Genomic DNA, 26,833 nt, shown 5'->3' with positions numbered 1-26,833 from the left:
TTAGCAAAGCAGAAAACTCGCCAAATAAAACCACATTATACGTTATTATAAATGCCTGATGTCCCAATGCTTTCCCAAGCGCCGAGGAGATCACGCATCCCTTCTTGCAATGTTGGAAACGTTGTTTGAAAACATGATAGCGTGACCTCTTGCTCAACAACCCGCTGTAGCAGTCGATCGTAATCCCCCCGCTCCCGAGATAGCACTATTTGCATCTGTCGGTTCACTTCCTCTAGATGCTGCTTTTCACACAGAAGTCTGGAAATATCCGCCTCTAATGAGCGACATTGTTGTATCGCTCTTGTCACCTGTGCTCTGGATTCGGGTTGATTTTCGCCCAACTTCTGGATTTCCTCAACCAGCCCCTCGAAACTGTTGCGTATACCCAGGTGGTCAGGGTTGCCTTGCTGGCTTGCCTCCTAATCATACCAAGTTAGTTTTGGGCGCGACCAGAAAAACAGATGATCTCGGTACCTCCAAGGATGAAGAACTCTGTTGCAGTGATCCCATATCGTAGTATAGGGGAGATCGAAGTCAAAGGAATATTTACAATCGGGACTTGTGTATACTGGAAGCAGAGAACTGGTTATGAATACGGTAGAAGGCTTGGGCGGCACTTGTGTATTTATCAGATCGGAGTGTGCGAGATCATATTGTGACTCCGGGTGGTTGGTTACGCAAAGAGTGACTATTGCATAGGATGGACATCCGTGTCGTCTACCAAATTTGCCGCATTTGGCATAGAAAGAACTCTCCCGGGTCCGGGATATGGCCGATATCCGAAACTTACGCTAATGTATCAACCTGGCTCCGACACCCTGCGCAAGCTGGGTCGGGATCTGCGAAGCACCCATAAAACTTGGAACCGTCTGTTTCCGGTGATATGTCAGAAGGGTGCTGTATGGAGCTAAAGCTTCCCGGAGTTCGAAGCTGGAAAGAGCCTCGGACCCGTGAGAGAGCCAAAGCCGACGTAACAGGATGATTATTGTTCCTTTACGGCCTTCGAGGAATCGGAAAGCCTAAACCGTCAAGACCTCCTGAGAAGACTTTCCCCAGAGATGCATGACCAAGGAAATTTCACAGATTCTCAAGGAGATGCTCTCCATGAGCCACGAGTCCATGATCGACAAGGGGCGGGTCTTGGCAACAAACAGGCTACGTGCTGTCCACGTGACCAACCGTTTTGTTTGCACCGTTTGCGATTATCTCAACCAATTGTCAACACGCACCCTCGCTTGTAAAAGGCTAGCACCTTCGAGTGTCGAGGATTGAGAGCATCCTCCTTACTTAGAAGCTGAATCGGTGTGGACATGTCCACGGCATCGGCCCCGCAAGATGCAGACGTGTCCCTCTACCTGCACGCCGAGCTTCTACCCAACATCCGCCAAATCACCCTCTATGTCTCGCTCCCTCAAACCCCAACCTTAGAAGGGACCCGACCGGAGATCCAGTTGTCAGAATCATGCAAATCTGTCACAGTCTCACTCCCTGAGCCATTTGATCATGTGGCAGAGACCATCAAGCTGCCGGCACGCGTCACCGACACGACGAGGCGGACCTTGAATATCAACACAGCTGCCTCTAGCCCCCCAAAAGCCTGCCAGCTCCAGCTATGATTATTCAGTCAGGATGCATATTGACCCCAGTGACCCGGTATTAGCACCCCGGGATGAGCTTATTGATGACCACGTCCCTTGGACAGCAGTAGATATGTCATCTTTGACACGCATTCGATGTCGTGAATGCGACACTCCTTTCTTGAAAGAGTCTGCTGAAATGAGTGGCCAGTCTGTTCTACCTGGATGGCTCTGGAAGGACCTTCCGAGTGGAAATTGGGCAGAGATGATGGACTTTTGGCATTGCCATAAGCCTGACCCCCATGAAGACAATCCCAAGACCGAAGCCGCCGCAGCTCTTAAGTTGGAGGATCAGAATGCTCAGATTAAGGGGTATGGAGCTTCTAGCCACGTAGAAGCAATTCCAGGGACTGTTCTTATCGACGTGGCCACATTTTTGCTCGCAGAAGCAGATTGCATGAATCTGAAAAAGGTAAGCTTTCCGTATGTTTGATTGCGATTCAGCCAGGATGCCCCTTTTGATTTTTCACTGTGAATACCCTCTCTATTTCGACTGTAAAAGCCTCTTTCCCCTTCTCCCCAACGTGGGCAACCAGAAGGAGACCATTTCGTGACCATGTTGTGGCCTCCGATACTATTGCCCTAGATCAATGACTGTGCATGATCGCTTGTCGACGAGGGTGGTAAGTGGTTCAGTTCATGTCACAGGGTGATTGAAAGCAGTTATTCTCTCTCGCGAGATGGATTTCGCTCTCGGTCGCTGCCTGTCATGTCTTGTTCTAACTGCTGCTTTTGCCGATGGGCTCTTGATGCACCCTCTTCGTTTTCTATGACAGATTGACTCTTCATGTTTCTCCTGAGCAGTGGAGCTCTCATGATTATGAAGAGGTACATACCGCGTTTGCACTCGTCTTCATGTTCATACTTAAGTGGATTGAAATTCGAACCTGAAACTTCAATGCGACCAGACTTAGATCATTCACTTAAATGTCTACTTTTTGCTTGCACTCCAAAGTCATAAATGCTAACGATACACGTCTTGCAGGGTAATGAAGAAGAGGCGAAAACGACGACTCTGCTAGGTTCCTATGGAAGAACTTTGGAATGCACAGAGTGCAACGCAATTATCGGCATGGAAGATCCATCGGCGAGAGGTTGGCGACTCCTTAAAGCGAACGTCTCTTTGAACACCAACATCCCGAGGCCCGAATCAGACGGGGAACAATGGCAAAGCCATCATACGCAAATTATCGTTGCTGCACAACTGCTCGAGCTTATCGAGAGAGAAAGTGCCCGGCGCTTCGTTGTACACTGCGGACAGAATAGCGGATTATTGGTACGCAAATTATCTGCCGTTTGAATGAAGCGGCCAGAGACTAACCCAAAGTCTTTAGCTTTGGGTCTTCAACCCAGATCTCCGATACTCCAACTCTAGTGCAGGCCATAGCGCCAACCCCCAGCAAGCCATGAAGGTATTTTTCCAGGAGACGCGAGAAGTTGACAAGTTGCTTGCTCCTGAGGTTGGGAATCCATCGCCTTTGTCTGTGGAAGAGCTGGAATTACCTTCAATGGTGTATGAAGCCTTGTCCGAGACCCTTCAGGAAAGCAATCAGATGCTACCTCCGACGGCAAGGAAGTTCAATGAATGGCAAGTTGGGCTGCTCAGTCGATTCAGTCGACTTCAAGCAACTTAAAAACAGAAAGTCATCGATTGAACACGTCCCTGCAATTATTAACTCCGAATGAGATTACGACATTTTTCGACACCATTCACAAGGGCTTTCTCTACATGGACTTGCTCTTCTGTATCCCGGGAAACAAGTCTGTGTATTATGGACTCAAGCATCATGATTATAAAAACAGTGTCATGACATCAACGCATTCCAGATTTCTTGCAAACTCCTGCCTAGCCCTCAAATGGCGTCTCAAATGGCGGCTCTGCCTGCGGGGTGAGACGGGCGATGTGACGTCTCTGACCATCCTCCCAATCAAAGACAGCCGAGTGGCAAGCCACACGGTTCTAGACAAGTCAGCTATTGCAATCATAAAACCAAAGGAATGGGTTAATGCACTCACATCCCACACAACAACTGTGCCAGCCTTCCAACGGATACGAGCCTGCAGGTCTTGCGACAGAGCAATATGGTCGTACAAGAACTTCAGGAGGTAATCGGACTCCTCCCTCTTATACCCAACAATATAGCGGGTAACTGCGACGTTTGTCAGCCCATCATCCTCACCCACATTACTATGGATCAGTATCACTCACACTGCGGATTCACATAAAGTGCCTTCTCCCCCGTAACTGGGTGCGTCCTGACAATAGGATGCTCAGAGGTGATAGGATCGCGACGGGCAATACCACCCCCATTCAGACTGGCATTGACCTGTTCAACCCCCGAATGCACCGCCTTCAGGCCGTGCAGTCTCTTCTGGAACTCAGGTGAGAGCCGCTTGTACGCCTGGGCCATGTCGGCAAAGAGCGTATCGCCGCCGGTAGAAGGCCCATCCAGTACGTACAGGAATGTCGTGCCGGGGGGCTGCTTCTCGAAGGTTACGTCGGAGTGCCAGGTGATGGTATTTGTGCGCTGCTCGAGGAATTTGGCGCCGGTGCGGTCATCGGCACCGCGGAAGACGAGGTGAATTTCTGGGAAGCCCTTGGGTGCACCGGAAGTTTGGTGTACGTGGTGGCGGCCGAAGTAGCCGGCGTATTCGACGGCCTCTTGGATGGGGAGAGAAGCGAAGTCTTGGTCACGGAAGGCTGGATATGGCGTGGATGTGGTTAGTGGTCAATCGGTTGGGTTGATGTGATTTTTGAGGATCGTGTGAAATCACATACCAACGACCCGTCGCTGGGCGACGTACAAGGCCAGCTGGTCCTTGCCAGCCTTGGAGAGCTTGCTCAATTGCACTCCATGAATCTCGGAGCCGATGAACGGGGTGATTTCGTCTACCTCGGCCTGGCCCTTGGGGAGCAGATCTGGGAACGTGGCATCGGCGTCCTTGCCATGATCATAGTGCTCGAATGGTTCCAAAGGAGGATATCTATCAAAATGCAGTCAGTTATTGTCCATCATTGACTGGGGCGATATGGTCTGAACTACCTCTCAGTCTCATTGTCCCAGACAGGCAAGTAGTTTGGGAATGACGCTGGCGGCAGCTTGTCTGTACCCTTCAGCTCGGCCTCCTTCTCGTACTTGTATCCAATCAAATTCTCCTTGTTGTGCCCGGCGTCAGTCTTGAAAGGCACGGAGAATGTTGGAGCACGCAGGGCCACTGTCTCTGTGATTGACGGGGCCATTGTATAAAGAGCGAAGTAGGGCTTGTTTTCGTTTTTCTATAGTTCGACAGACCTGAACTAGAGCACCTGTGCTTCTAAGTGTAGTATTCTAGTGTTGCTTCTCTAGGAGTCCTACAATAAGCGACCGCATCGTGCCTATATACATAGTCTCGGCACCGTGACTCCGGATTTACGAATTGCGCCATGACTGCGGGGTTGATTTTTTCGCCCGATAGATGCTTGATCATCAAAAGGGCCCTGTCGCAATCAGTGTCTACCAGGAGTATCACTCCCGGGTTGTCGGCTGTCGGGTTGTCGGCAAGAACTTGCTGACATTGGCTGTTGACGTGTGGTCTGTGTGGTGTATAGCGTCGTTATGAGAGTTGTGAATGGCGTGATGATAGGTGGATGTCGCTTATCTGATTATGTACAACCACCAAGGAAACGTTCGAGGATGCGGAACAAGGAAATGCAAAAGCATAACTATGTTACAGGCACGTGGGAAAGGGGGATGCTACTGTAACTAATCTGGTACAGAGTCCGATCTGGCGATGTTGTTGGTTTGTTGGTTTCAACGTTCGCTACCCCTCAGATGGCGTGATACACAACTGTCTTCGCGCAACTTGAACAACAATCGCATTCGCATTCAACCACTCGATGGGGATGTTTTAGGCAAGACATATTACTTCTGATTAAACATGAACCTAATTCGTAGATTGACAATTTCAGCTCAACGCATTATTGCTTGATAGACCAAAATGAGGCCTAATGTAGTTGCCCAGGAGTTCCTATAGTGCTGTACCGGCCAATGAACATCAGCATGGCAGTCCCAAATACCAGGGCGACCCCTGTTCCTCACTATCAAAGAGGGTTGCGCTCTCAACCTCAATCTATTATACACCAACATATCCATTATTCAAGCGAAGTCGGAGTCAATCGTCCTTTAGTTGCACGTAGCTCACACGGTGGATGCTCAGTGGGGTCGAGCTAAAACATTGCCGTTGTGGGTTCTTTAGCCCTCCCACGACTCGTCCCACCTAACGTCACTTTATCACGTCTTGCGTGATTCTCCCAAGATCGACGATCGCTAGAATAATTGTTGTTAGCTCCTCGAGTCTGGACTTTTTCAATGGCTCTGCTGTTCTCCGATCATGCTGCTTGTTTGGAGGAACTCGGACCCAGCGCTATTCGCCCCGTAGGCCTCGCGTCACGGCATCAGTCCGAGGCAATTCGACCATCAATGTCCACTAGGTCAACTATTCGCCTTGCCCTGTGCTGTGGACCTGCGGCGCCACAGGTACCGCAGGTTGCTGAATCTTCCGACCGAGCCCAGTTATTGGACACCTTCCTATTCTCGCTGAGAACTACGACATCCTGCAGCAAATCTAACCGACTCATGGCATGTCCCCCTCAGTGGGTCATCGCAGAGATAGATACGATTTACGTCTGCCACAGAATGGCGTGCTAATGGGCTGGGATGGCTGCTTCGTCAAAATGTTCACCTTTAAAGCTCCACGTCCGCAATGATTGGGATTACTAGTGAACGCAGATCTTATCCCTGATCCAAAGTCTTCTTCAGGATGACAATCGAGGAGGCAAAGAACCTCGGGGCTAGCCCCGAGGACTATGACACGAAGGTTGTGCCTCAGGTCTCCTCGACAAGCGATTCAAAATCTTCCTCATCATTTAGCGGTCGTCAAGGATACATCAAGTCTATTGACTGCGCTTTTGACACAACAGAGGACCCGAGGTACTACAAACCTATCCCGGAGTATGAAGGTATTCATCGCTGGGATCCAGACTTTGAATGGACAGAAGAGGAAGAAAAGGCTGTTGTGAAGAAGGTATGCCGTTCATTAGCCTTTATAGGTGATTTCTTTTGAAATATGAAAGATTTGACATTAATTTTTCCAGATTGACTGGCGTATCTGCACATTCGCCTGTGTGACCTTTTTTGCCCTACAACTGGACCGCGGCAATGTTGTTCAAGCCACATCTGATAACATGCTGGGTGACCTTGGCATGAATACAAATGATTACAACACCGGTCAGACTATCTTCTTGCTTACGTTCCTATTCGCGGAGCTGCCTTCGCAGCTACTGTCCAAGTGGTTTGGACCAGACCGTTGGATTCCCGTTCAGATGGTCGCATGGAGTTTGGTTGCCGCTTGTCAGGCATTTGTAAAGAACCGCTCCACCTATTTCGTTACTCGAGCCTTGCTAGGTCTGCTGGAAGGCGGATTGTATGTTTTATTTACCCAGAGTTATCGCATGCCGAGACCGCGTGCTAATTATTTAAACTATCACAGCATTCCTGATACAATCCTCTTCCTCTCCTTCTGGTACAAATCCAAGGAGCTCCCCATCCGTCTCAGCTACTTCTGGGTCGCCTACCAAGGAACCTCAATTGTAAGCGCCTTCTTAGCTTTCGGATTCCTTCACATCAGGCAATCGGACGGCACTGGAGGTTGGCGATATCTATTCGCCTTCGAGGGTCTGATCACCGGTGTCATCGGCATTATCGCAGCGTTCTGGATGCCTCCCTCCCCAACCCAAACCGCTGGAAGGTTCCGTGGCAAGGAGGGTTGGTTCAATGAGCGTGAGGAGAAGATCATGGTGAACCGTATCCTTCGAGACGACCCCAGCAAAGGAGGTATGCACAACCGCCAGGCCGTCACGCCTCGCATGCTGTGGCATGCCCTCAAGGACTACGACATGTGGGTCATTTATATCCTCGGCTTGACCTGGATGATCGCAAATGTTCCGGCCACCAGCTACATCAGTCTGCAGCTTAAGTCGCTGGGTTTCAGTACCTTCCATACTAACCTGCTCACCATTCCTGCGTCGGTAATCTTCATTCTCAACTTGCTGCTGTGGACGTGGATTTCGGAACGTTTCAATCAACGGCTACTTCTTGGCGTCGGCGCCGAAATCTGGGCCATTGCCTTACTCATTGCTCTGGAAGTTCTCCCCAAGGGTGCCAGTGCTTGGGCACGATGGGCTGTATTGACTCTGTTGCTTGGAATGCCATATGTACATGCAATCCTCGTGGCGATTACGTCTCGTAATGCTGGTACCGTTCGGACACGGACCGTTGCTACTGCACTGTACAATATGATGGTGCAAGTGAGCAACATCATTGGTAACAATGTGAGTCTTTCCCTTGTTGAATAGGAGAAACTTGGGAGATCGTCTAATCGCAAGTTATAGATCTACCGGGAGAATGACAAGCCATACTACCGCACCGGCAACAAGGTGCTCATGGCCATTGCTGCGTGGAGCTTGGTGATGTTTATCGTCGCGAAGTACTACTATGTGTGGCGAAATAAGTATGTTCTTGCCTCTTCGTGTGCTCTTTCATTGTTCCAGATTCTTACTATCATCAATTAGGAAAAACGCTGCTATCTGGGACAACATGACCAGCGAAGAGAGAGAGCGTTATGTCGTCGAGAACAAGCATCTCGGAAACAAGAGGTAAGTTGATGAACTCTCTCCCTTTCAACATAAACTGAGAGCACGGTTACTGACCCTTTTTCTATAGAGTCGACTTCCGCTTCTTACATTAGAGAGTCATGATACAGTTCGGTATTTATGGTTCAGAAAGGACCAAAACAACATGATAGCTTGAGATGAATACCCATCAAAATACCGCAACAATGAAAAATACCCCTTCGAGCCAGTAGATGACAATACAGAGCTTAAGTCCTCGTTTCAATGTAAATGCTGTAGACTCCTTGGGAGTTTCGTATCTATTCACCAATCACATATTCACACCCTTCATCTCCAATCCAGACTTCATGGACCTTCCCGGCTGGAACGTCAATTCGCGCACCAGGCCCGAATGTCTCTTTCTTGACTTCGCCATTATGCAACTTTGCATTGTCTTCAGGATATGTAACGGTAAAGGTGCCTCGACGGATCAAATGTGTCGTGAGACCTCCGTGACTATGAGGCGAGTAGTATCCATTTCTAATATGGTAAGTAAGCTTGTTGAAGGGACCTGGCAGTGAGACAAACCTCCCGTCTGACCAGGTATAGACGTGTTGGAAACCCCAGTCTCTCACGAGACGCTCACTTTCGGCACGGGTGCCGATCGGGTAATTTTCTGTCATCGTGTAAGAAGAACTCAAGGAGGCAGTGGTAGTAGTACTGGCAGTTTTGATCACCCTTGGTTATCTTGGTCTGGCGTGGTAATGCATAAGTCGTGGGGGGAGGAGTGATGTCACTGGGCCATGACAACCCCTCATCACGTGGCATGGTATACATTTTGACAAAAGTACACAAAAAAGTACGAACAGGTGGTTCTAGAAGCAATGATGGGCAGAGTCCGCGTTAGATCGAGTTAAATTCTATTTGTAGAGATATTTGCTAAAAAGAGGGATAAAAGTATCTTATTAAATGATATGTCATTTAAAGTACATCAAAAGCAACAGCCGTGAGTCAAGTCATTAGTCGTTCGAATACATGCCGAAGTTCATCATTACAGTTGAAAGTAGCGTAATTAGAGAGTTATTGGCCGACCAACTGCAGATAGCCCAGAATAAATCATGATTGATGCCCAGCGGCCATCAAGTATATGGTCAATCCGCCATATGCCTCTTCAGTAAGAAGCTTCATTCGCCTGCATGAGAGGTCTGAGAAACGGGACCTGAAACGCCGTATGAACGCCATGCCAAACCGCTAAATTGCTTAAAGAAGCGGTCTTTGCCGTGTTAAAGCTTCTTGAGTTCGAAATTGCACAGGAAAGAAGCAGGGTCACTTCATGCGCAGGGAGTGTGGCAGACATGGCAGCTTTTGCCGGGAATGACCCAAACTTCCTGGCCCTTTGCTGCGCAATTTGGACACCGTACTCCAGGCATCTAGTGCACATGTTAGATATCATAAAGTGCCAAAGGTAATATACAGATAGCAACGAAATGATTTGGTTGCAATAGACAAACCTTGTTGACGGAGGAGCTCGAGCACCCCGAGGCACCACACGAGGAGGACTCAGTCATCTTGTTGGAGAGAGGAGTGATGAAGAGTCAATAGAGTTTCTCTTTGTCGGCACCTATCCCAAGGGAGATGGAAAGAGGACGTCGGGATTGAAATTTTGTTGTAGTGGAATGCGTCAAGGCAACTCGAGTTTGACTTCAAGGATGTGCTGGTGTGCATTCAGCGTTTCCACCTTCACAAGCCGGACACACAAGCCCTTATAAGGCACGAAGGCACGGCAACAGAAAGGGGAAGACAAACAGCCGGTTCATGGCCATGCCCCCGCGATCGCAACCAAAAAAATCTTATCGGGTAATTGGATTGGGCAAAACCCAAAGAAAATAAAACTCAGCTCAGCTCTGGTAGGTGCACATCGAGCGATGTGGATTCGGAAGTTCCCGTTGATGGGTAGACCAAGTCTTCCGATTTAGAAAGCTTTCTCGTTTCTCAACGATCGACCAGTCAAAGCAATCAAAGGCATTTGATGACTCCCATTCTTGTGGCCGATGGCTTGACCTTGCGCAGGGATTCAGGGCCGATGCACACAGGGCTATCGGCCCTGGTTTCACGCCACTCCTCGCTAGTAGCCAATCAGCTGTACTATCGGCTCCTCCCGAGTAGTCCGGGTTTAGGTTGTTCGCTCTTCGATTGTTTGTCCTGCAAGTATCGACGTGATGGATATGCCTCTCCCGCGGGGCATGATCTTCCTCATCGCGGCCGTCGAAGCCAGAAGAGCTTGGTGCTTGCGACATCGGATGGCAGAATCGTGTCTTTTCGCAGGATTCCGAATCCTAAAACGAGTTAAACCTGCGCGGTGATAGGTTGGGTGAATCTGAACCGGTCTTTGGCCCTTTGAGAAAGTTGACGTATCGTTCCTGCAACCCCATGGCAGATCGCCAAAATGGGTCACGCTCGGTCGACTTCGGTGCGCCCAGTGGGCCCCAGTCTGGAGTAGCGCCTTCGCGCCTGTCAATGATTTGCCCGTGGGGGTCTGACAGGGGCCCAATCACTTGCGATAGCTCACAAACACTCGATGGAGGACTCGATGACGGCCGATTATTGGTTTATCGACCAAGTCTGCCTGTGCTGGTTCGCCCACCTCTGGCTAATTGCCCCGCCATCGGCCAATAGTCGCTGGCGATGCATGCCAATTCCAACTGTCAACAGCAAGTGCTGTTCTGTTGCGTGAACCGTGAACCCCTCCTCCCCAGATAAAGGAAACTTGATTATGATCTTCAGACTACAGATGAGCAACCAGGATATTGAGGCATTGCTTGTTCCGGCGCCTTGACCGCGAGCTCAACATCTTTATCGACTCAGCCTAGCATCTTACATCCGATGGCTGACGTCGATCCTTTAGGCTGGTGGATGTATCCTTCAGTCTCAGGCTCCAGGCCTGTCGCGTTGCGTTCCGCGCTCGCACCATGCTTATCACGCTTCAGTCATCGGAGCATTTACCGATCACCTTTATGGGATATGCACTTGACTCTGCTGCTCCACTGCCAATGTCGATCAATCTGATGCATTTCTACTTGGCATGTTCATTGCCCCTCTCAACTGGCTTAATCTCTATTTTGGCAGGGCTCTCCGCAATAGTCGTTCGTAACACAGCAGCGCACGGTAGACTCGAGTAGCTCGACAGTTTATCTTCCCAGCTCTTACACCCAAATTCCAAGGTTTGGAAAGTGGCTAATGGGGCCCACATGTCACCCGCGGCCAGGGAGTTGGGGCAACAAGCGGATTTTGAAAGCTGCTGCATGGCCACGCTCCAGTGGGAAATGGTGCCGCAGTTGAGGCTTGATGGCGCGCATGATGCAGGATAACTTTCTTGTTTGCCTTTTGTACCATGAATTGGGCCTGCTGCAAGGCTGCATCGCTCACTCCAGGTCGCAGTAAGCGCTTGATTATCCACGTTCTTGCCTCTTTCGCGCTTCGTATCCGCTATAGGTGCCAGGTCGGCGACTAAATTATTCCAAAGGTCTGCATATATCTTTCCCTCTTCTATGGAAAATGTGTTTTAAAGTGCACACGAGGATGCTGGCCCGGCAAAACCTCCGGCGCATAGCGAAAGAAACACAGACACAGCTACGTAGGACGCACGACGGCCAGGGCCCTCTACCGCACACTCAATGCACATAACCGCATATGCTCAAGGTTGCATCCAGGGATATCATGTACTTCTTTCTCCGTTTGTCCGACGAATTGCATAGGTGGCCACCAGCCTAATGACCTACGTTGGAAGATTGTGGCACTACGTACTCTTACGGGTCCATCCGGATAAGCAGCCCCTTACTTCTACGGAATGATGAACAGGAAAACTTACATTAATAGAAAACTTGAGCTGATGTCAGATGACCCCAAGCCTCAGCATCAGGGTATTCAGCCCCAAGCCTGGATGTACATCTAATTAGACATGAGCCTCATACATAATTGCACTGCAAAATGCTTTACCAGGATAAAATCAAAACCCGAGTCCTAAGTAGACCAGCGGTCTTATTCTGTCTCATAGCGACACTCGATATCCTTTTCGCACCACAGCACCATGTCCTGTCGGCAAAACAGCTCCTGGACTCATGCTTAGGACGCATGACACGCATACCCACCACTCATATTCTTCCCATGCTACACTACAATCTGTTGCGGATAGTGCGATTAGCAAAGGTCGATCTCACGCAGTATGTATGATGCGAGAAAATTGCCCTGCACATTGATATCGCTGGAATGTAAATGCCGTGATATCATATCAACGGACCATTTTCGCATTACATGATGCACTGAACATGTGCGACATGATTCTTCAAGAATCGGAGCTCTCTCCTCGAATGACCACTTAATAGGGAGTTCTGAACGTTTCCGTTGATGTCATCTGATTGAAGCACTTTTCGGCTCCCCCGAAAACAAGAGCGCCCCTGGCGAATGGTAGTAGCGAGGCATAAGACTCGGTCGATACTCTATGAGCAGTTTGTTCTTACTGCTGACACTTCGAAATCGTTTCCCAACGTGACGTATTCAACAACTTGTAGTTCTTGGATCAGTCCGCGGGCGTACCAGCGGTATGGCCCACAAAGGAATGTATCCCAATTTGATACGGTCTCAAAGAGGTTTAATGCATGAATGAAGCATCTTTCCATCAGGCGGGGTCTTTGTAAGAGCTCACTGATTCAAGACAATTTCATCGACTTTAGCATACTTCGCCACATACTTGTCCCATCTTCATGATAGAAGATCTCCTGGGAAAACAAGCGGCATTTTTTGCAACACATAGTCCGCACATGATATTCAGCATGCACTGAATTAGGTTTTTTCTGTCAGGTTTAGTATTGTATAGAATGGCTCGGCCGTCTGTAGCATTCTATTGTTATAATAAAGAGACAATGTCTTGAGTATACTTGGTCTCCATCCGAGGTTGCGAGAAGGCGCCCTTCTCTGGTAGCTAAGGGAAAATCCAGAACCTCTCTTCCGGCACACGGGGCTGCCACTACATGAAATTTGCCCTATCCTTGGTATTCAAAAAACATGCCCAAGATCGAAGTCCAAAGATCATATGATGAAAGTACAATCATGGTGAAGGCGCATACATCGTTTGAAGATACAAGGCCCGTGATACTCACTAGCGTTTCCATCGACGTTGTGCAACAAGCAGCATGGATGCCTGAAAACTCAAAGCAAGTACACTATCAAACCCCGAGCTCAGACGCGAGCACGATGCATTCGGAAATTTAACAAGATGATCTATCATACTATTACCGCGCATCACGAAGCCCGCTTCGTAACACGGACCAACAGAACTGCCCCCTTCTTTCCGCCGGCACAATCGTAGAGATGAACAAATCGATATCCTTCACGCAGTCGATCGAGCCGGATGCAAGCCCAAGCAGCCAAGGAGTCACGACCGATCTCGTCGTCCTTGATTTTGAACCTAGATGCAAAGTGACGTGAGTTAGCATGGGCATCTGCAATTTGGCAACATTCTTCGAGATTCACGAGTGTGGAGAAAGGGAACGGTGCTGTGCGTCTATTTCCACGGTAACGATGCAGCTGTGGCTTGAAAAGGACATGCCGAGGAGACAGGTTCTGCGAGCTCAGACCGTTGGGATAAAAGGTTGGCGTGGGGTTTTCTGGTGGGCTGAGGAAAAAGCAAAATATTGCAGAGAGAAGTCTGCGTGATATACGCATCCGCCTCTTGCATATTGTAGAGATAGGGCAATGGCATACGGATGCAAACATTGGATCAAGGGAGAACCTCGAAGCGAAGGGAAGAATAATTGAAAAGAAGTTTGGAAGATAAGGGAGAACAGCGAGCGTGGGAGGCCAACGAGCCCAAAAAAAGAAAAGAAAAGAAAAGAAAAGAGAGACGAACCGAACGAAACTTAACTCCTCCACCACGCCCGTCACGGTTGGGAAGACTAGCTTCTGCCCCTTGAAATCGGGATTGATGCCAGATGAGCTCTTAGTACACCGGCGGAAGCTGCTTTTCTCAGAGTCGGAGCTAGCATCATCACGACCAGCAGGGACAGGACCATCCGACTCCTCGACATGCAGTTGACAGTTCACATAGGGTTTGAACCCTTTCTCCTTATGTTCGCCAGGCGGCAATGATAAATCCTGAGCCGCAAAGACCTCCAGCTCCAGAGTCAGCGTGCGGCGATGGATGAGGTCTGAAGTAGGTTCAGCGCTTCGATATCCGTCTGGCTTCAATACCCAGCCAGCTGTGCCTGTGAACATGCCGTGGTTAAGCATCATTCCTTTGTCCAGGTTTTGCCAGTTGAGAGCTACGACCTGAGCTCCTCGTCGCCAGCAGAAAGCTGGATCAAGGTTTGATGAGTTTATGCGGAAGGCGAAAGGGTAAATTCGCATGAAAGATGAGCGGTTGTGTTCAAATAGCCGGTCGCGATGATCGACGTGAGCATCGCGACATGCCTTCTCGGAGAGAGAAAAGATATGGCCGGGGACCTTGGCCTCTATCGGAAGCGTTAGATTTCCCTACACCCTTCTTCAGATGTCTTCAAATATCTTACCTGGCTGGTCGAAGTGACTGAAAGTAAATGCTCTAGTGTAGATGGCCATCTTGGCTAGAGCTTCAAGAACCTTGATCGGCTTGGCCGGTTTCTGCTGTTGAGCTCCCGCAGCTTGCGGGACAGATTCCTCGGGAGTTGTCGCCTCGGGTGGTGTTTCAAGTTTGGGTTCAGTGGTCAAAGGCATGGATTTGGTTTTAACCAGGATCTTCCGCTTCAGATCCACTAACTTGGGCAGCTTGTCAGCCGCTAAGTTGGGCGAAACTTCCACCAAAAGCCCTTTCCAAGCATCTCGCATAATGTCAACCATGATTTGCTGTTGCTCCAAACAACAGTGCACTTCGAAGCTGACAATCACGGGCAAATCACTCTTGACAAAGGCGCTGTCACGGATGGCATAGCATATCTTGCGGAATGACGTCCCCTTGGTCAGCGTATGTCCATGGAGAACTCTAGGTTCCCCAAAGATTTGATCGCTGGTTGCTTTCACATCTTTCTTGGAGACCGTGGAAGTCGAATCGGGCTTCTTTGTTGTTTTGCGGCGCAGGGCATCGCTCAATCTTGTCGAAACTGCGTGCGTTAGGCCCTTGGATTTCTGCTGTATGGTTTCGCTCCTAGACTTGGTCTTTTCTTTGGTCTTGGTATCCGACGATCCGCTCTTTTCATCATCTGAGGCACTGCTGCTATCGCTGCTTGTTTCACTGTCGCTCGAGTCTGGCTCCTTCAGTTCTCCGTCCCAGACGTCAATCTCAACAGAGCGGCATCCGCGAAGAAGGACCTATATCACCAGGGATGAGCTTTTCTTGTCAAGCGATTTTGCCACTTTGAAACTAGGAATTCTCCAAGTTGATGATAGGTTTGCATGTGGAATTAACCACTTACAGATGTGTACGCACTGGCAGCGGCATCACTATATAGCTGATTACCCGTCAAGTACGTGTTATGGCTCGAAGACACAAAATAATTCGAGATGGGAGCAGATTCATCCAACTCCTTGACAGGTGCTTGAGCGGAAGAAGTGGCATCTTGCATATAGTCTCGGAAGGCGTCTATCGAGGCCAGTGTCTCCGCAATTGGCGGGCTATCAGGGCCCGACTCGTTCTGAACGGTTTTGAGGAAATCATTCTTTGACGCTTCCGATGCACAGATAGCCTGATAGATCTTTTGAAGGTGGGAATCTACCGTCTCGTGGAGTTTGTCCACATAATGCTCGTCCATTAACTGCACCGTGAGGTCCCGCGCTCGCTCGACGAGGCTGTCAATATTCTCCATCTCGTAACCTCGTAATCGCCGCCTATCGGAATGATCGACTTAAAATCGGGGGTAAGGCGTCCTCACCAGTTGCTATGCCCCGTCGCAAGGATGTTGTAGACTCGAGTTGCGCCGATTGGATAATGCAGCCCCGCTTCACGGCTCGACGTACGCAATGCGACCTCGTTACCGTCGTCGACTTGTATGAGCAAAGAGGCGGCGCGAGTCAAGAGGAAGATTTGAGAATAAACACACAAAAGTGTCAGGTGCGAAATTAAGGGAGTGAGACACGTGCGGTGTCCTGCCATGATCGACCCCGGCTCCATCGGTGAGATCGTAGCTTTGGCTAGGCTGGACAGTTTTCGCTCCTCATTCCGTTTATAGCTGGAGGCCCACCTAAACGTTTGCAACTTCTTGACTCTTTTCACTGCTAGGCCCCCTTCTACCACGCCTATAGCACTAATTATCTCTTGCACTCCAGCTTCCGTATTAAATCGGGGCGAACTATTGGTTCGAACGCGTCATGGCGTCGAGGAGCCCTGTCCAGGCGAAGAGTTTGACAGGGTTCGGACAACGGGAAAAGGTTTCACCTCGGGGCTAGGGGACGAAACAATGCATTCGAATGTTCAACTTGCGCACATTTGGCTAACTATCTTCGGTGACAAAGACTTGCTGAGAAATCAGAAATCCGAGCGGGACACATCGCCCCCACTTGGTTGAGCTTGTTATAAGAACCGCTGAGGTCCTCGACTGAAGGCGAGCTTTGAAGATAATCCTCTAGCATCATACAAGCTCAATCAAATACTCTATCGACATACATCCTGCTAAGAAAACATCTCCAAAAATGGCAGACTCAGAGCCCGTTCAGTTCTTTGACATCATCTCCACACTTCCCGGTACGCTGACTATGCCCCGCCCCTTTCAGCTACTATGGTAAACATGCTAAGAGAGGACGAATCTATCAGGAGCACAGAAGTCGTGGTCACCTAATACCCTCAAGGTCCGCGCGGTCTTAAACTTCAAGGGTATCCCATACACGCAAAGTTGGATCTCGTATCCCGATATTGCCCCGTTGACCAAGGGCCTCGCGCTCGGTCCCAATGAGACGGGTATTCCGTATACCTTGCCCATGATCATCCACACGTCGTCAGTGAGGTCGAACCCCCACGGTGCGATGATGGATTCGCAGCCAATTATCATGCACCTGGACAAGACCTTCCCTTCGCGACCGCTCTTTCCCAGTGGTGACGCTAGTTATGCACTGTACATTGCCGTGGGCAAGATCGCGAGCTGCATGGGTCCGGCCATTCGCTCTCTGATCGTTCCAAGAGTGGCAGACTTGATGGATCCGCGAGGCAAGGAGTATTTCATTGAGACCCGGTCAAAGTTCTTTGGAAAACCACTCTCCGAGGTCAGACCGACCGATCAAGAGACCATCGATGAGTTGTGGAAGCAGTTGGAGACTGAGGCAGCGGTGCTCGTCAATATGCTGAAAGGCCAGGAAGGCAAGAAGGGGCCGTTCTTTGAGGGCGAGACTCCGGGTTATGCAGACCTGTTCTTGGCCTGCAACTTTGCCTTCTTCGAGCGCATTGACCAGGAATCCTTTGAGCGGCTGATGGCGATTGGTGATGGCGAATTCAAAGCCCTGTGGGAGGCTTGTGAGCCCTGGCTGAACGGTCAGGGCGAGGAGAAGGAGTGGACAGTCCCTCAGACTGTCGCTTAGAGATGAGTCTATACGTGTGTGTACATCCATAAAATAGATAAATATCATTTGAATATATATAGCACATTCGAGAAATGAAAAATGTAATAATACATGTCGGAAGCCTCACGGGCTGCTCGCTCCGATATCCACAGTCTCATAGATGGCCGCTTGTGCAAAAGCGCTCGGCCATTTAGAATGGCGAGGGAGGCAATGCCGCACATCTAGAAAGTCAACGCCAGGTCATTGTAGTTTACAAGCCACGCAGGAAGTTTGATTCCTTGATAGCCTTCCGTCGCGCGTCTCGGGCGCTCTGGGTAACCTCCTGGCGCTTGTCGAGGCCGGCAGTGGCGTCAGAGAAAGCATCCTCCGAGGGTGCATCACGGTTGTAGGATGCGGGTGTGATATCGTAAGAGTGGTGGTGGGCGGGGATCTTCGGAGCAAGGGGACCAGTGCGAGCAGCAAGTTTCTTCTCGTAACGCTTTCGTTGCTTCTTGTTCAGAGCTGTGATAGGGTAGGCAGGTTAGATGAAAGCACTCTCTCTTCTATTGGCGCGGGATACATACTACTCGGGTCAACACCACCCTTATCGGTCTTCGACTGCTTGCTTGCGTCCCCAAGAAGGTCCCAGAGCCAGTCTGGGTACTCCGAATCCTCCTTGGCAACAATGTCCGGCTTGTTCTTGAAATAGTTCAGGCCGTTCATCTTTGTGCCGGCCGGGCAGCTACTCGGTGGGCGCTCAATAACAGACTTGGTAGGAGTGTTGGCTTTCGCATCGGTGTGAACGCCCTCTGGGGTACTCAAAGGTTGGGAGACACCGGGGGTAGCGGAGGAGATGGCGGAGGGAGCGGTGTTGTCGCCGACCGTGGTCTGGCGGGGAGCAGAGGAAGGAGGAGTGGCTGCAACAGGAGGATTTGGAGCCTTGTCACTGTAGAATCGACATTGATTGCGCACAGCAGGCAATTGGCGAGCAGCTGTTGATACGGTCCATGACACGGCATGCGTCTGTGGTAGCCGAGAGAGCATGGTGGTCCGGCAACTTCTGCAGATCATTGTGGGGATTTGACCGGGTGTAAAGCCAGGGGTTATGTTTTAATACCTCACTGGACACTCCGATGCACACCTTGACTTTCTGTAGGGCCGGTTGCGCGGAGTTGAAGATGTTGATTATGCTGTCGCGAAATGGCAGAAAACTGCGGCGCGGATTTGATGCCAAGCCGGAATGTTCACGTGACCTTCAGTCCAGTCGCGCATAGTTAGATTGTTTCTGTCACGAGAGATCACCCAACCTTGTTTGAATAGACTTTAACGAAGATCAGAATTTTTCAGGATCAGCGAGTGACTCTCTACCAATACTGTCTATCTCGACTCGGATCTCCTCCAAGCCAACATCGGTTTATGTTTGCTTGCATCACGTGATGTATTCATGCCTTAGGCATTTAAGTGCAATTGTCCGATCTTGCAACTTCAGCATCGTGTTGCTGGTCCTTCTCCAGGGCTGAATCCAATATATGGGAAAGCCAAACATTTACGCAATTTTTCTTACAATGGACTCTTGGATAATAAAGTTTGCCCATGAAATTTGGATGGAATAGTTGGGGAATATGCAGATACGCTCATTTTCGGCAACATACAAGCAAGACCGCCAAGTGGAAAGATGATAAGTACAAACTCAAAGATTGCTCATACAATGCATCTCTAGTCAGCATGCTAATATCAGGACACAAACATTATGTAGCCGAAACAACACTGCCAAGTCACCGCCAGTTCTGCGAGTGGAATATTAAGAACCGGCGCAGGGACAAAAGGAACAAAAGTAAAAGAGGGAAGAAAATAATCAAACAAAAAAAGCTTACTGCAGTCATGAAGACAATCCACTAACATCCAGGAAGTTGCATATATCCTCACAAGCATCCTTCAGTGACTTCTGAGTCTTCCACTGCAGCTCTTTCTGAGAACGGTCAACGACCGCAACACAAGAACCGACGTCACCTTCGCGGCGACCTGCGGCCTTCCGAGGAATTGGCTTGGAGATGACTGTCTCCATGGTGGTGACTACATCCAGAACAGAGTTGCCGGATCCTGTACCGAGGTTGAATGTGCGGAAGTTCTCGGCCAGCTTCCCTTCGTTTGCAGTGCTGAGGGCAGCAATGTGTCCCCGAGCCAGGTCGGTGACATGGATGAAATCCCGAATGGCCGTGCCATCTGCTGTGTCCCAGTCGGTTCCGAACATTTGAAGTTCCGCATATTGACCCGTCATCACCTTGACGACTACAGGGAGCAGATTGGTGGGCGCTTGTCGAGGGTCTTCTCCCAAGAGTCCAGACGAATCACAACCCACAGGGTTGAAATAGCGGAGGGCGACAATAGTCCACTCGGGATCTGATGCAGCAAGATCGGCAAGGATAGTCTCACAGATCCATTTAGTGCGTCCATATGGGTTGGTGATTCCTGTGCACCCTGGCTGGACCGTTTGCGCTTCTCCTTTGTGGTCTGTATAGACCTCCTCTCTGTGTACGCAGAGTTCCTCTTTCAAAGGCAGACCCGAAGTTGCGAGGGTACCATATACAGTGGCTGAAGAGGAGAAGATGAATGTCTTGATGCCAAATTCACCAAGTGTTGATGCGAAGTCGATCAAACCGCTCACATTGTTTGCATAGTACTTAAGCGGGTGCCTGATACTCTCCTCTACAGCCTTGTATGCTGCAAAGTGAATGACACCGGCAATTTTTGACTTCGGAGTTCCCCACCTCGATGAGAGTCGATACTCTTGGAGAAGATCCCGAAGGGATGATGTGTCACGATAATCGTGCGCATGCAACCGCAGTGATGGCATCGGTGATCCATGCTTGTCGTGGAACTTGCGAGCCAAAAGATTGATGCGATCAAACACGACTTCGAAAGAGTTGCTGAGATTGTCGATAACAATCACATTATAGCCAGCCTTGAGAAGCTCCAATGTGGTGTGACTTCCGATGAATCCCAGGCCACCAGTGACGAGGATATACTGGTTTTCCTGGGGGAGTCTTCGTAGCAGCTCATCAAGATTGTCGAACAGAACAGAAGATTCTGTGGCAGGAGTGTCCACCGAGAATGGGGAATCACTCTCCACGGGAGTGCTTGCATCTGATCGCCGACGACTATCCATTGTGAAGTTGGATGCGATCAGTGAACGTCCGGACGAGGGGATCAAAAGCACAACACTAAGTCAACGTCTTGCCACCCGAGCAAAGAAAGGCAGAAAAGCCAAGGTCTAGGCTTTTTATAAACCTTTGAAACAATGACTGAGGTCTGCCGTGGATCCTCAGCAGTGCACAAAGCAAGATTTATATACCGGGGAAAAGACCCTGCGTTGCCCTGTTGCCTCAGAATGTGCTCGTTTATCTCCAACTATTGTGTCATACCCTGGTTAACGAATGGGGAATCAGAGACGCCTTACCACCGGCAAAAATGGAAGAAGTGAAGCTGAAAGAGTCTCGCATAAGCCAGGGTCCAAGAAGTCTGCGCTTAGAATCCAGAGGAGACGAACTGTGGAAGAATTCGCGATAGACCAAAGAACAGGCAGGCAGGATCCCCGTGGATAGTGGGCCAGCCATGCGGCCGGGCCTTGGGATATCATCCTCCAAAGGCCAAATGCCCTAAACGCCTCCACCGTGAAGGCACGTCCAGGACCCTCAGCTCGGGCTAGTGACCGCATCATACTACAACTGTATTCCTCGCTACATCTCATCTACTGTCATATCCCACTGCACCTCATATGGTCGAGACCCGCCCTGGACTATTTTGGGGCGGCGCAACGACACTAAAGGGCTAGACCTGAGTGACTTTTATTTTTATTTTCTGTTTTACTTTTCCCTGCTAGTACAATAAAACGTTACCAGATGTAGGCTTTTTGGCCTTATGTTAGTCGGAATATATGGTACCATAGGATTCATAGCAATATGATCTCGGAGAATCCACTTCTCGTTATTTCAAACCACCTTTCCCCTTCGAATTGATTCTCCGTAAACCGTTCCCACAGCCCATTATTATTTTGACGATGTCTACCATGGCTACGGACGAGAAGCACGTGAGCAGGCGAGGGTGCCTTAGGTCCAAACGAGCTCGAATTCTCTTGGCCGTAATTGTTTTCATTGTCCTTTGTGCTGCGATCATACCGGCTGTCGTGGTCACCACTCTCAACAAGAAAAACAGTATGGGTCCAAAATCCAAAGTCTTCGTGCCACTCTACGTTTACCCTACCCCCGGAGCATGGTCCCCGTTGGAGAAAGAGTAGGTTCTCCTTCCCATCCAGCCCAGCCCCTTCTTACGATCACTGCCCCGATCCTCAAGGTAATATTCGATCCCAAGCAGCCGGTTAGCCCGCCACATCCATGGGCATGGTTGATGTCGTGCCGCGCTGATACCAACCTGCCCCCCCGCATGGCGGTCCCTTCTTGCCTTGCTCTAAATCAAATCGAATAAATTTTTGCAGAAGGAAAATGTCGTTTTGCTAAAACGCCACCAGGATCTCTGCTCATCCCGATGTCAATTTTACCGTCGTAATCAACCCGGGAAACGGCCCAGGGCCGAACTCATTGCCTGATGCCAATTATACTCGTGAAATACCTGTTCTCACATCTTACGCAAATGTCCGCCTCTTGGGTTATGTCCACACTTCGTATGCACAGCGCAACATATCCTTAGTGCGCAAGGATATCGGAACATACGCCGCGTGGCCGACTGAATCGTCGAACCCGGACTTGGCCGTTCGGGGAATATTCATCGATGAAGCACCCCAGCAATACAGTGCCCAATCGCTCGCTTATTTGCAAAATCTGACGGACTTGGTCAAGGAACTAAACGGGTTTGGTTCCAATGGCTTTGTAAGTTGCAAATATCTCCTAACGTTTGATATTTTCATGACTCCTGTTCCGCCTTTTTTTGATGGCCCCCTTGCATTCCCCAGTCATTTCTTCGCGTGGCTCTCTCATGATCTCATCAGTCCCTGCATTTCTTATGCATTTCTTATTTTTTTTTATTTTTCTCGGGTTGAAAAGTTTGGTCCTTACTCTAGCTTGCTACCTTATTGACAACCGAAGTGCTCTGTCTGGGAATTTCAAGCGAGTTTGATGATGCTAACTACCATTGTCAGGTGGTGCACAACCCTGGAGCTGTCCCAGACTCTCGCTACTTGGCATCTGCCGACTCAACCGTGGTCTTTGAAGGGACATATAGCAGCTTCCAAGAACGCCAGGGAGCTAAGCTATTCACGGCTATCCCGGAAAGCAACCGTACCCAGCTCTGTGCGGTAATCCACTCAGTCCCAGATACCGAGGAGGGGTCTAAGCTGCGCAGTCTGGTGAAAGAAGCCCGTAAGGTGGTTGATGAGCTTTACATCACCCATCTTAGCACGGACTACTATGCTAGCTTTGGGTCAAAGTGGACCGAGTTTGTTGATTTGATGGCGGCATGAGGCTCGCTTTGTGGTGACATGTCATCGTCATGACTTTGCGTTACGAGGTATCGAATATTGTGCATTCGTGTTCTAGCTCAGCCGCATTTTTCCCTTTACTTTTATGCACCTTAGAATTTGGTTCGAGAGAACTGCCTTCTACAAGCCCTGCAAGCTAATGCCCGCCACGGTCAAAAATTTCACCGCCCCTTTCCTTACATCCGAATCCCAGAGAACCGAGACTATCAGCGGCTAAAACCCGAAAAGAAGAGGCCAAAGCACGATATGAGATCCAAATGATTGAAATCTGTAGCTCGAAAAATTGCGACAAAGGAAAAATAAGGACGGATGTAGTCTACCTCGTTTCGTAAAGTGGAGTCGTGTAAGTATTGTTGTAATTTTCATTCCTGCGCCGTACCTGATACAACGACGGTTACAAGTATAGTCCGAGCTGGAACAACCGGATCATGACTTACCTAGAGAAGAGTATACCCGTGGCGTTTTAGACTGGGGTGGGTTCCACTCTAACCACGGCATCAATTCGATATCAATCTGGTCGTATTGGTCTCAGAATTTGGTAAGCATCTGGTTGGGTACAGGTAATCAGGTCATAATGATGCAAGGCTGTATAGGCCCAGACGTTTTTCGAATTCGGGCAGAAGGAAAATTCACCTTCCTTCCTAGAACTAGTCCTGGCAAATTTTCTTTCAAGAGAGCGACTCTGATTTGTTATGTATGGGGCCAGACACTAACATGCAGGATGTGCTGTACGACAGCATCCAATGCTTTGAGATTCCGCTTGGGCGATCCCAAAATAGCAACTTCCTTTGCGCTGGGTATACAGAGGGATTGCAACATCATGTATCAAGTTGAGCTGCACACAGAGTGCCTTAATAAAGGACTTTGTTAAGACATACATAATATGATATCAACAGACACTCCTGCAATTAGAAGCTCCGGGCGCGCTTTCCTCGGCAAAGGTCGGACAACCCCAACTGATTTTGAAAGGTCTGAGACAACACGGTGGTACATGACAAAGATTCCGCTCTGAGTGTCTTGCAGTGGGGACCAGAATAATGGGTCGGCACCACGCTGCGATGGAACCGAGTTGCTCGATATCCTGGGCAAATTGGAAACAGACCACCTGCATACGAGGAGAAAGGGTCCAAGTCAAGGGATCATGATGTGCCAAAGAGGGTGTCAAAAAGTTACACTGGGTTTCCACTTGCTGGTTTCGAAAGTACGGCTGGCAAGCCGGCCCTTGTCTTAGTTCCAAGTATAGCATGGATTTTTGAGCGGCTCGGCCTTTAACGTGACCATGCGTATTTGCAAGATGAATTTCTCCTTTGCAACACTCAATTCTGAGTTTCTGATCCAGTAGATTGAGAGCATTTTGAATCTGTAACCCAGTTCATCCCCAACCCCTGCTGATCCGATCCACAGGAGCGGAAGCCACCACCTCGTGGCGTACTTCAGATACGTCAGACAGGAGCGGTAACCCTGCTGAAAATCCTCGATGATTTTCGATCCATCTCTTGTCTCGAAAAAACCCCACAGAGCCAGCCGCGATGCGGAGCAGGGCTAGGGAAAGGCAGGAGAAGCTCACTGTCAATCCTTTGATTGTGCATTCCCGGTCGAACCTGTTCGAGTCATCTGTTCTGCCGATCCTTGAAAATTTCTACGAGGACCCAGAATTCTGTAACGCATGGGGCTTCTTTCTGGGTCGATAGAGAGGCTGGTGCAGGAAGAAGCATATGGCCTGCATGGCGCGAACTGGTTCACCTGGAGGATCACCGAGCATACAGTGTATATTTGAGTAATAGGGTACCATGGAATCAGCCTGTCACCGGATTTTCAGAAGGTTTTGCCAATCGCCTCCAACCATGGTAAAGGGTGCCAACGATACACGAAAACGTGGTTGGCAGAGACCGTTCCAACTATATTCACCACCACCTAAAGTAAACAGCCAGAATTTGCGCCAGAAGTACTTACAATCGAAACCTTACGAATGGCGACATGTTCTTGGGAGTACATTATACCCGAGCCGATCGAGATCGATCTCGCCGTGGGGCCAATTCATCTGGAACGGCTTGGCAAAAGAGAAAATTCGGAACAACGAAATAGCCAATCATGCGACTTGCTTCTGCCGAGGAAATTTACTTGGTCGTTTCACGAGCATCGATCCAGCACTCTTCAGGTAGGAATCGGCCCCTTGATGCAGCAACGACGGGAGCAGTGGAGTTGTGTGAAGAAGACTCACCGATGGATAACCCCAGCTGATCACCGTGGACCAATAAACACCGACAGCCATGGATCGTTGTCAGGAACCGGGCAGATCCGCTCGGGAGCCACTCGGGAGCCACTCGAGGGGCCTGGTCTTAGCGCTCGCGATCACTGGCTGGGGCGATTGACTTTTTCTTCATACCCACCCAGCCTCGGAGCAGATCAGTAGAGTGGAATAGTGATGGGTCACATATGAAGCGGCTAGGGCTTTTAGAGTGTTCGACTTTCCTAACCGACCCCAAATCGTGCAACAGTGCCCCCGTGTTTGGAGCACAAGATCGCCAAAGTGGATAATAGACTCCTTCCATCTCTGGGCCCTCAAAACTCGTTAGAAGTTTAGTTCGAGTAACGAAAAAAGTCCGATCGCAGTGTTGAGCTAAGGGCATGACAGTCCCCGTGATGGCTTGGTGACTAGTGGTTCGCCACTTGAAAAGCTCCAAGTGGTTGGGGTATTTTCGGCCCCTGCAGCTCGTGTGCAAGCTGAAGCTTTCATGGATGCTTCTCGTTGAGTCAATTTGGTGTCACAACCTCGACATGCAAGGGCGAGCGATCAAAGTTAATATTCCGATCTTCAAAAACAAAATTTCTGATATGTCCAACACCATTGGTCGGTGAGCGCTCATAGTATAAGCGGCTTTGAAAAGATTACTCCATCGGAGTTATTTTTACATATATTACATCGCACTGGAATTCTGCAAAATTTTGAAAGTTTCGGGCGTATTTACACCGTCACTTGTAATTTCCAAGGTACGAAGTAATGCAGCATCTATTTGTAAGTGACACTGGCTTGAGGCGCTTCTTGCGACCATCTCCGCAAAACATAACCAATGAGGCTCGCGAGACTCGCCTCGAGCCTTGCAGATGCCAAGAAATGCCAAGAATGACAAACATCATCGGATGTTTAGCCGTATCCATTGTCTAGAACATTCGGAGAGTAGCCGGGTGCACATACCTCACTCTATGAAGACACTATTGATACTAATTCCCGGCCGAATACCGAACTCTACAGAATCGGAAGGAGAAAGAAGTAGGTATTATCGCTTCGCTTGGTCTCCGGAGGCATCCGTAAATTGTTGTTTTTGGTTGGGCGATAGTCCTGTCGTCTTTCACCCGGCTTACAGGACGTATCACTAGCCCCCAAACCCGTCACGCCAGGAGTCTAGGCACGCCAAAGGGAGACCCTCGTCCATTGGACCGCATCAGCCACGGCTGGTGACAACTCGCGAAAACGAGACGCTAAACCCCAATTTACGGCCGTGATGCTGACCAACATGGTCGGCGCCTCGTAACTAACTAGTCAATTCCCCTTCGTTAAGC

General features: G+C 49.5%; 10 protein-coding genes across 10 annotated transcripts; 5 read left to right on the top strand and 5 right to left on the bottom strand.

The window, feature by feature from the left end:
* Positions 1-1,310: 1,310 nt before the first annotated feature.
* Positions 1,311-1,616, top strand: N7458_001657 (uncharacterized protein; the record flags this gene model as incomplete). The annotated part of the gene is made up of 1 exon (XM_056905040.1): positions 1,311-1,616. The coding sequence occupies one exon, from the start codon at positions 1,311-1,313 to the stop codon at positions 1,614-1,616; it is 306 nt and encodes a 101-aa protein (XP_056769147.1).
* Positions 1,617-1,629: 13 nt separating this feature from the next.
* N7458_001656 (HECT-type E3 ubiquitin transferase) lies at positions 1,630-3,271 on the top strand (the record flags this gene model as incomplete). The annotated part of the gene is made up of 3 exons (XM_056905039.1): positions 1,630-2,049; positions 2,623-2,913; positions 2,972-3,271. 3 exons carry the CDS (start codon positions 1,630-1,632, stop codon positions 3,269-3,271), a joined length of 1,011 nt encoding a protein of 336 aa, XP_056769146.1.
* A 212-nt stretch (positions 3,272-3,483) lies between these two features.
* N7458_001655 (TauD/TfdA dioxygenase family protein) lies at positions 3,484-4,878 on the bottom strand (the record flags this gene model as incomplete). Its single annotated transcript, XM_056905038.1, has 5 exons — positions 3,484-3,597; positions 3,654-3,787; positions 3,847-4,338; positions 4,417-4,622; positions 4,682-4,878. The coding sequence occupies 5 exons, from the start codon at positions 4,876-4,878 to the stop codon at positions 3,484-3,486; spliced, it is 1,143 nt and encodes a 380-aa protein (XP_056769145.1).
* Positions 4,879-6,437: 1,559 nt separating this feature from the next.
* N7458_001654 (putative transporter) lies at positions 6,438-8,423 on the top strand (the record flags this gene model as incomplete). The annotated part of the gene is made up of 6 exons (XM_056905037.1): positions 6,438-6,701; positions 6,772-7,100; positions 7,167-8,007; positions 8,068-8,186; positions 8,248-8,331; positions 8,399-8,423. 6 exons carry the CDS (start codon positions 6,438-6,440, stop codon positions 8,421-8,423), a joined length of 1,662 nt encoding a protein of 553 aa, XP_056769144.1.
* Positions 8,424-8,606: 183 nt separating this feature from the next.
* N7458_001653 (uncharacterized protein) lies at positions 8,607-8,969 on the bottom strand (the record flags this gene model as incomplete). The annotated part of the gene is made up of 1 exon (XM_056905036.1): positions 8,607-8,969. The coding sequence occupies one exon, from the start codon at positions 8,967-8,969 to the stop codon at positions 8,607-8,609; it is 363 nt and encodes a 120-aa protein (XP_056769143.1).
* A 4,615-nt stretch (positions 8,970-13,584) lies between these two features.
* Positions 13,585-16,118, bottom strand: N7458_001652 (putative phosphoinositide-specific phospholipase C; the record flags this gene model as incomplete). Its single annotated transcript, XM_056905035.1, has 4 exons — positions 13,585-13,750; positions 14,192-14,792; positions 14,850-15,624; positions 15,729-16,118. 4 exons carry the CDS (start codon positions 16,116-16,118, stop codon positions 13,585-13,587), a joined length of 1,932 nt encoding a protein of 643 aa, XP_056769142.1.
* Positions 16,119-16,941: 823 nt separating this feature from the next.
* On the top strand, positions 16,942-17,820 carry N7458_001651 (glutathione S-transferase family protein; the record flags this gene model as incomplete). Its single annotated transcript, XM_056905034.1, has 2 exons — positions 16,942-16,993; positions 17,063-17,820. 2 exons carry the CDS (start codon positions 16,942-16,944, stop codon positions 17,818-17,820), a joined length of 810 nt encoding a protein of 269 aa, XP_056769141.1.
* A 232-nt stretch (positions 17,821-18,052) lies between these two features.
* N7458_001650 (mitochondrial 54S ribosomal protein mL54) lies at positions 18,053-18,852 on the bottom strand (the record flags this gene model as incomplete). The annotated part of the gene is made up of 2 exons (XM_056905033.1): positions 18,053-18,303; positions 18,366-18,852. 2 exons carry the CDS (start codon positions 18,850-18,852, stop codon positions 18,053-18,055), a joined length of 738 nt encoding a protein of 245 aa, XP_056769140.1.
* Positions 18,853-19,660: 808 nt separating this feature from the next.
* On the bottom strand, positions 19,661-20,947 carry N7458_001649 (NAD-dependent epimerase/dehydratase family protein; the record flags this gene model as incomplete). The annotated part of the gene is made up of 1 exon (XM_056905032.1): positions 19,661-20,947. The coding sequence occupies one exon, from the start codon at positions 20,945-20,947 to the stop codon at positions 19,661-19,663; it is 1,287 nt and encodes a 428-aa protein (XP_056769139.1).
* Positions 20,948-21,838: 891 nt separating this feature from the next.
* On the top strand, positions 21,839-23,254 carry N7458_001648 (spherulation-specific family 4 protein; the record flags this gene model as incomplete). The annotated part of the gene is made up of 3 exons (XM_056905031.1): positions 21,839-22,071; positions 22,307-22,664; positions 22,934-23,254. The coding sequence occupies 3 exons, from the start codon at positions 21,839-21,841 to the stop codon at positions 23,252-23,254; spliced, it is 912 nt and encodes a 303-aa protein (XP_056769138.1).
* Between the last annotated feature and the right edge of the window lie 3,579 nt (positions 23,255-26,833).

The sequence above is a fragment of the Penicillium daleae genome (genome assembly GCF_028827525.1).
Source record: "Penicillium daleae strain IBT 16125 chromosome Unknown utg000002l_segment0_segment0, whole genome shotgun sequence".
Classification (NCBI taxonomy): domain Eukaryota; kingdom Fungi; phylum Ascomycota; class Eurotiomycetes; order Eurotiales; family Aspergillaceae; genus Penicillium; species Penicillium daleae.
This window is presented reverse-complemented; position numbering and strand designations above follow the sequence as displayed.